Below are 9,472 nucleotides of genomic sequence, written 5' to 3' on the forward strand. Positions count from 1 at the left end.
TGTGTATTTGGTCCATAATATAACACTGTCAGAGTGACGTCATGGGCAAGTGTCACTGCTGTGAACTTGGGGGTAGGAATGCGGTGAACCTAATGTTTTGGACTAGTTACAACGGCCGACATCGGATTCAAGTTTGTGTCGCAATGGTACCTCCCCGATGTTTTTTAGCTCAATGCATTTATACCTGCTTGGTTAATCTCAGTGATATCTCCTTGTGACGTCACTCTCACGTGCCCTCTCTCAGTTTCGACCCTTCAGTATACTTATCGACTTTCCAGGCTGTATCCCAAATAGTATCTGGTGCTTTCATTGTGCAGAAACGTAGTTGTTTCACAAAAATGCGTCGTTTACGGATGTACTAATCAATACGATCGTAATCCAAAATTTATGGGCTAACAAAGAGCATGTACGTAAGTTTTTTTCAAACGTCAACATTATAAATATTGTGCATACTACAGGCATTAAAAACAGTTTTCTATCACCTCGATTCCGAGAGTTTCGGAACCTGTACAATAAACTGGAATAGAGATCAACATAAACATCATTTCCTCCATTCCGAACAACATCGCTTTGGTTCACTTCGAGACACCTGGACACTTCCCTTGTTGAGAGCCCTTTCTGGCACAAAGTAACAACGCGGACGCGATAGAATCGTGGTATTGGCCGTCTAGGCATGGTTCAACTACAGACAACAAGAGCTGTGTTCCTCTTTCCTGTTGGAATGACTAGAACTGATCCGCTGTCGGACCCTGTCCGTCTAAGAGGTGCTGCTCATGCATGGTTGTTCACATCTTTAAGCAGGTTTAGTGACATCTCTGAACAGTCAAAGGGACTGTCACTGTCATGCAATATCCACAGTCAACGTCTATCTTCAGGAGTTGTGGAAACCGGGCTGATGCAAAATTTTTTTTGATCTGTGTAGTTGGAAGCAGAAAATGTAACGAACAATAAGCAGTACCAGTAAGCAAGCAAGCATTGCTTTCTCTGAGTTCTAGCCTCATTTGCTATCGATATAAATATAGTAAACGGGAAGTAAACCGATTACAAAAGCTTTCTTTTCGCACCACGTACTTCTCTTCTTGATTACTCGAGATACATCAACAAAAAACAATTTACGACAACGAGGCCATATGTGATGTATCACTAGAGTAAGTAAGCATTAAAGGACAAAAAACGTTCGAAATTGCCTTCCTTACACTAAATTTTTCATGAAAGCACCGTAATTTTTAATATTAAAAGAAGGTGTTGCGTGCACACGACAGAATTAGGTGAATAAGGAGCAATCGTAAACAATCTGCTAATGCTTTGGACAAATTAAGATGCTTCAAACCAACGTACAGTGTAAGTTTATAGCACCATCTCTCTTCTTTTTTTACTTCCATGCACCACCAGGCACAGTATTGTCGTATTGTCGGTGACGTCTCCACTATTCTTACTTCTTATGTCAGTGCTAAGTGTAATAAAACTCAGAAGGAGCGACCCTGGCTTTAATCATTCGTGAAGGTAGAAGTGTTCTAGCCTGTAATATTTGTTGTTAACTGTATTGCACCATCTTAGGCACGTAAGAGAAATTTCATTTTTGAAGTTAAATAGATGTAAGAAGATTACTCTAAATATTTATGAAACTAGTTTCTGACTTAGAAGATCCATATTCATTGTATGTATAACAGACTGGGGCAGCATATAATTCGTGGAAGACTTTACATCTACATCTACATGAATACTCTGCAAATTGCACTTAAGTGCCCGGCAGAGGGTTCATCGAACCATCATCACAATAATTCCCTATTATTCCACTTTCGGACAGAGCGAGAAAAATAACGAACCCTTATATCTTTCTGTGCGAGCTCTGATATCCTTTCTTTTATTATGATGATCGGTTTTCCCTGTGTGGGTGGCGTCAACAAAACATTTTCCCATTTGGAGGAAAAGTGTGGTGATAGATATTTCGTCAGAATATCCCACCGCACCGAGAAACGCCTTTGTTTTAATGATGTCCACCACAAACCCTGTATCATGTCAGCGACACTCTCTCCCCTATTTCTCGATAGGAGAAATCGTGCTGTCGTTCTATGAACTTTCTCGAAGTGCACCGTTAATCTGGTAAGGGTCTCACACCAGGCAGAAGTACTACAAAGGAGGGCGCACAAGTGTAGTGCAGGCAGTCTTTTTAGTAGATTTGTTGCATCTTCTAAGTATTCTGGCAATAAAACACAGCCTTTCATTCGCATGCCGCAAAACATTTTCTATGTGTTCTTTCCAATTTAAGTTGTTCGCAGTTGTAGTTCCTAGGTATCAAACTGAATTCACGGCCTTTAGATCTGAGTGACTTATCGTGTAACCGAGGTTTAACGGATTTCTTTTAGCTCTCATGTGGACGGCCTCACACTTTTCATTATTTGCGGTCAATTGATAATTTTCGCACCATAGAGATATCTTTTCTTAATCGTTTTACAATTAATTTTTCTGTTCTGAAGAGTTAACTAGATGATAAATGAGAGCATCACCTGCAAACAACCAGTGACAGCTGTTCAGATTGTCTCCTAAACCGTTTATGTAGAGGGCCTATAACACTATCTTGGGGAATGCCAGAAATCACTTCGGTTTTACTCGATGACTTTCCGTCAGTTACTACGAAATGTGATGTCTCTGACAGGAAATCACGAATCTAATCGCATATCTGGTACGGTATTCCATAAGCACGCAATCTCATTACAAGCCGTTTGTGATGTACGGTGTCAAAAGCAATTTCAACACGGTCGTAATATTTCTCTTGTCATCACTGGACAATTTAACTTGCAAATCGCATTCACTCCGCTCACGAACACCGAATTTATAAGTGACAAATCACCGTTGCACACAGCCGAGCCCATGATCTCCCTGCACCGCCTAGAAACTATTTCTATGTAAAGAATTTCATGGGGCGCAGCAGCATCTTGAGACCAACGTATAAGGTGGGTGAACTTCATCAAGTAAGTGGAACTGTCCACGTGGTGTGAGTGATGAAGAGTTAAAGCTATAGCGGCATGTCATGCAGTTACGTCGCTCAGTATTAAAGATGAATAATTGCATCTTGACATGAGAACAAAATTTTATCTTTGGACATCGAGTGTAATTATTCGTGATGCTTGACAATGATGCTATCACTAAAAATTCAAGTTCCTACGAAAGAGCTACTTTAAAGGTTAAATCTGTTACCCAGCAGCACCAGTTGCGCCAACGGCCTTGCCGCAGTGGTAACATGGGTTCCCGTCAGATCACCGAAGTTAAGCACTGTTGGGCTGGGCTAGCATTTCGATGGGTGACCATTCATTCTGCCCAGCGCTGTTGAGTAGTGTAGTGCACTCAGCCCTTCTGTGGTAAACAGAGGAGCCGCTTGATTGAGAAGTAGCCGGCTCCACTCACGAAAACTGACATACGGCCGGGAGAGCGGTATGCTGAGGACATGCCCCTCCATATCTGCATCCAGTGACAGATATGGGCTGAGGATGACACGGCGGCCGGTCGGTACCGATGGGCCTCCATGCCTGTTCGGAAGGAGTTTCATTTTTTTTAGTTTTATCAGTACCAGTTAGTGAACTATTGATTCAAGAGCTGAAATATCCAGCTACTTCGAACTTCATAATTTTCTCTGCATTAGATGGCATGCTCAGTGCGAGTGCATACTGTGTAGTCGGAACTCATTAGATCACACACACCACTTGTTATTAAAACCACTTGACCTTGCCCATTACAAGCACTTTCTTATGGATACATACAGTTCAATAGCCAAATAACAAAATAAACAAAAACACACATCCCGTTCTGTACATAGTTCTGCGTAGTCAGCGCGTACACAACTTTCCCACTAGAGCGCGTCCTACTAAGCACAACAGCGCAGGCGCAGCGCTCGTCCATCTCCGCACTACGAGATGGCGCTGCCATAGAGACGGACCAAATTCTGCTTCCGCCGATCCGCGTATTAATATGTAACGCAGCCAATGAGATTTCTGCTAACGTAGAAACTTTTCTTGTCGCAGATCACACTCGCGCAGTGATACATGAACACCCTAGATATTGTAACGAGTGTACATACCTCTGATTAGTCAGTCCGCATTTGTCTGCACCAGTCTGTACCAGTCTGCATTAGGCTGTACCAGTCTGTACGAATTCTACATTTGTCTGTACCAGTCTATAGTCAAGTTTCAGTCAGCGACTAATAAGCTCTAGTGCGAAAGTTGGGTACGCGCTGACTACGCAGAACTATGTACACAACAAAAATACAGCAGATAGAAGAAAATGTGGGTAAAATATGGGAGACCTCATAACATGTGACAGGCTTGTAAGCGTTGGAAGATAACGCTAGCACATAAAATAACAATACCCATTACAGGCGACGACGTTAACTGTGCTGACAAGAATGACAACATAAGCGCAAGGTATAGTGGTGACTAACGGAAGGTCACGCCGTCTACGCACTCATTAACATTGCAACCTGTGTGAATGGTGCACAGCTTCGTCTCCATGCACACGAGCGAGTAACACCTGCGCATGCTTACAGTGGGACAGTGGGGTCATAAATGGTTGCAGTGCGCACATGGCATTAATGCTAGAGTGGAAGACAACCAAGGCAGAAGAAAGCACGTATGTCCGCTTCTTTTGTTTATGAATACATTAAGAAACGTAACAGTAGATTTTGAACTCACCCATTGATTAGTTCAAGGCTGGTGAAAGGAGAGTTCCTGACATTGTTTATGGATTTGCGAGAAGATGAAAGTAAATTCTCTGTTTTCGAATGTATCACGGTTGTTTGATGGATTAACAGTAAAAACCAGCTGTAACGTCAATAGTGCATCTTTTCCTAATATATGGGTAGTGTTTGCACTCTATTTGATCTGCATTATCAATACAGAATCGGCCATACAACACTGTGTAAAATATTAAGGAAAGTTGATAAAACAGTGTGGAAAGTACTGCACAAAGAGTGCATGGCCTGATTCACAGATGAAAAGTGGCTGAAAAGTGCCAGGGCATTTGAGAAGCGATGTGATCTGTACGATGAAATCTCATCAACCTGAGGAGGAAGTTGAAATAACAGTAGAAGAAATGTTTTCGCTTATTACTTCATAGGCAGTGCTAGAAAAGTACTGTGGCAAGACAAATAGTCATAGTGACATTGAATCAGTTTATTCCCAGACGTGAAAGATTATTCAATTTATATCACTATTCAAATTTGTGCGGTTATGTATTTTGTGGCAGCAATAAATTAGCGCACTGATTACATTGAACCGACTGACATAAGAGAATTTATTTTAAACTGTTTTTGTTAGATGAAGATTTTGTTCATTCCAGTGAAAGGACTCTGGCCAGGGAGGAAAGCATTTGCTGCTTAGCCTATTTCAAGCTTTAAATGGCCACATTCGAGCAAAAGCGCCATTTCTAGAACACGAACACAAAACAGTTGAATTGTAATGTATTCCTATATCATTTTTCTCTTGATTCTGTTTCTTAAAGAAACCTCAAAAAACTTTACGCCCACTAGAAATCGTGCTGCTCTCTTCTTCATCTTATCGTGTTACTTCTTGGGAGATGTGTCCCACATTTTAGGGAACTTTTTCACCGCTTCAATGACCAATTCCACGTCCAAACCTGCTGCATGCATGGCAGGTGTTAGCGGCTGTTTCTGGGGTTGCGAAAGCGTTTGCACCGCCCCATTCACCTATAATACAACAACTGTTGCTTCGCGGCAGCCGGTGAGATCAGTTTATTCCCGTGATGTGTGTAGCTCCGTCGTTTCACATGCACTACTGAAACACGCTAGGAAATTACTCTGCGAACTCGTTATAATACATAGCTCGTGTGCGTCGCGCATGAAGCCGTCTTTCTGCCCTACACTTTTGGTCAAATTACTTTTGCGCACACAGTATATTCCTGCTGTGGCGAGCGGCGGGCGTATACCCTTTGAAGCGCTCAAATTCTAGAACCTTTCTTGTTAATTTAAAAACTGTGCCGATACCGTGTCTTCTGACTACTGTGCTGATACGATCTGTGACAGTTTTCGCGAATGGGAGGAAAACTTTTGCTTAAGTTGATTCTTTTTTTCACTAGGATTTCCAGATGTTGCTGACCTTGTTTAGGTTTGCACTGGTATCTGAATCTAACCTCTGATGATGTCTCCAGCACTGGAAGGCAAAATGCCAGGCAGAGAAATATGCATAGTACTGCGGCATAGTGCCCATAAAAAGAAAATCGCCGAAAACGGAGATGCATTCGTGCATTTGTAGCTAGTAGGAATAATTTCTACGGACAGAAAAATTAAGTGTACTTTCTTATTTCAGATGAATTCATCAGGAGGGCGGAGAAGAAGAGAGACTGGTTCTTGGAGCAGGACCGCTACACCTCGGACGAGAGCAAGAGGCCACCGGACAACCACTACGCCGACGACTTGTTCGGAGTGGCGGGCTCCTTCAAGAAGCTCTCAGTAGACTGACGCCGTCACAGTTCATTTTGTAGATTTTGTTACTTGTGGACAGTAAACTGTGATACACAGGGTGAACCGGGAATCCACCAACAAAATTTCAGAGTTTGCTTTGTCATAATTCTTGAGTGTTTTGGTACAGCGGACACATGGTCCCCGGTGATGCGTTACTGAGTACTAACATTCAATTTGATGTTTTCCTGCTGTTGGGACCTTCAGGCTGACGACTGCTTTGATACATCACTCCCTCTAGTTTGTCCTGTGCAACCTCTTCATCTCTCCATACGTACAGCAAATTACGTCCATCTGGACTTGCTTACACTATTGTCAAGTATTGGTCCCCCTATGTAGTTTATATACCCCCTCCCACGTGCTCCAAATACACATATAAACAAACTTCCTTCCATTACGAAACTGGCGATCCCTTGATAATAACTGTGGACGTGTCATTTCAACCAAACCCTACCTTTAGTGGAGCTGTGACCTTTCATTAATTATTCAACACACCCACCAAAAATATAACATTCTTCCGTAACACCACGCTTCAAAAGCTCCTGGCCTCTTCTTGTACGAATATCTAATCGTCCGCATTTCACTGCCGTACAATGCTACACTCCAGACAACTACCTTCAGCAAGAAAACTTAGATTTTTTATATCCATTGTTAACTAATTTATTTTTCCGCAAATGCTTTTCTTGTAATTGCCAGCTGGCATTTCATATTCTCCCTACTTCCGCCATCGTCAGTTATTTTATTGCCCAAGTAACAAAAGGTATCTACTACTTTCACTATCTCATTTTCTATTTTAATTCCCTCAGCTACCCTAATATAATTTCCTGAAGTTTAATTCCCGTTCCAAATTTCTCCATAACTCCCCTTCCTGCCTCAGTATCCAGCCTGTGTTATATCTATGACAGCAACCCTGTTTCATTCGTTCCTGAACTACCGCTTTCCCGTCATGTCTTTTGACTCTAACAACTGCATTCTGGTTTCTGTACAAGTTCTACATATTTCGCTACCTGCATTCTGTTCCTTCTGCCTTCACAGCTTCCTAGCCAACATTGTCAAAAAATTTTCACTAAATCTATAAACAACATGAAAATGGGTTTGCCTTCACCTAATCTATTTGCTAAGATAAATCGTAGGATCAAAATCGCTACATATGATTCTACATTTTTAGAGAACCCAAACGGATCTTCCCCAAGGTGAAATTCCACCCTATTTCTGCAAATCATTCGTGTCAGTATTTACTAACCATTACTTCTTAAACAGATGGCTCCCTATTATTCGTCCCTGTCAGCACTTGCCTCCTGTAAAATAGAAATTGTTACAGTTTGGATATCCAGCCTTCCTCCCCCTTTTGCTTTGTACCACTATTGCACTGAAAATATTGGGTAATTGAGTTAATAAAGCACGTAAGTCATAATTACATTATTATTCTGTAACCAGCCACTGAAGAACACGGGTTCTTAATAGCAAAATAATTGGGAAATGGCCTTCAACAAGTTCTGAAATATTGTCAGTGGTTCGGATTCACCCAGTTATGTCATACAGGTGTTCTTCCATAGGGAATAGGTCAATAAAACCTCCACTACCTCACTGAATGTTCCCTGTAAACCTTCTGTCTGTCTCAAATATAAATCTTGTGTGAAAGTGAAGAAATAATAATAAGATGTTTCCTATCCTCGATCTTACGCATTTTCTCCTACTACACTTCCTTCTTCATTAACTTTAATAAAATAAAACTCGAAACGAAAGAAGACAAGCTTCAAGATGTTCCGTTCAGAGTTATCGCAGTCATCGTCACTGGTCGTCTGGAATTGTTCCTACTTTACGTTGCTTAAGTGCGTTGAAGAGCTGTTTCTAGCAGTGGTAGAACCATATTGACTCAAAAACTCTCCACTCTTCCTGCCATCATGGGTTAGTCCTAGTAAACACGAGAAATACTCGTTTGAAAAGACCTCTCTCTCTCTCTCTCTCTCTCTCTCTCTCTCTCTCTCTCTCACACACACACACACACACACACACACACACACACACACACACATACGCAGTTTTGTGTTCTAGTAAGTAGAGATTTAATTCTGCAGGAGACCGAGCAGATACTACAACATACACAAAATTTTAGATTACTTTAATAACCTATGAACAAAATGAAATACCTAATTTGGGATAAACTCCATGTCGGCAGGACTGAGACACGTATTTCTTAACGTCGCTGACCGTATAGCTTATCACTTGATACAGTCTAGGACGGTAGACATCTGTTGATGTATACTCGGTTATTAACCTCGATGTACAATTCCGGCTTGTGACGCGACTCGCACTGCTGGTTCTGAAGTAACAAGATGGCTGTCGTCGTAAGCGATGATCTCTGAGCGGCCTGAGCGCCTTTGTGCCCTGACGTAAGTAACCTTCCACAAGCGGCGGCGGGTGGAAACTTTCGAAGCACTGCCTACGCTTACGTCTCTCATTCGTTGCTGCGTCAGGCAGCAAGTGCCCTTACTTGCGGTTCTGTAGTGAGGTACAAACTTTGACGTGAAACCAACTCTATTCACACACTTTCACTTTAAATTTCCTCGTATACTATCTTTCTTTTACCATCACTTACAGATTTTTTGCTTACAAATTTAGTAATCGTAACTAAATTGAATATATTAATTTAGATGTATAAACTGAACTGTTTAAATACATATAATTTTGATAATAAGTCAATTAACATTGCTTGGAATAAAATGAGATGTAAAAAAGAGGAATAATGGTAGCAGCAGGAATCGAACCCCAGCTGATGAATTGCCAGTCGGTGACTTTCACAGCTGGGTTACGGCACCGACACGCTAACTGCTGCTCAGAAATTCCTCACACTCTATGCACATACCTATACAGTAAATTTTACCTTTCCCTACAGCCCACTGAAGTGAAGTATTCCCGGAAGTTGAAAGGGTCGTCTGCCTGCTTCTACTCACGTAGTTTGAGCCAAATCGGTGAGCCCAACTGTACCATTTTAATCAGAGT

General features: G+C 41.7%; 1 protein-coding gene across 1 annotated transcript in view; it reads left to right on the forward strand.

Annotated features, from left to right (window-relative positions):
- Positions 1 to 8,146, forward strand: part of LOC124797981 (retinol-binding protein pinta-like) — a 152,052-nt gene extending 143,906 nt beyond the window's left edge. Inside the window, exon 7 of the mRNA XM_047261159.1 lies at positions 6,318 to 8,146. Coding sequence (XP_047117115.1) covers positions 6,318 to 6,469 — 152 coding nt within the window. The 3' untranslated portion in view covers positions 6,470 to 8,146. The remainder of the gene's footprint in view (positions 1 to 6,317) is intronic.
- Positions 8,147 to 9,472: the final 1,326 nt, after the last annotated feature.

The sequence above is a fragment of the Schistocerca piceifrons genome, chromosome 5 (assembly GCF_021461385.2).
Source record: "Schistocerca piceifrons isolate TAMUIC-IGC-003096 chromosome 5, iqSchPice1.1, whole genome shotgun sequence".
NCBI lineage: Eukaryota > Metazoa > Arthropoda > Insecta > Orthoptera > Acrididae > Schistocerca > Schistocerca piceifrons.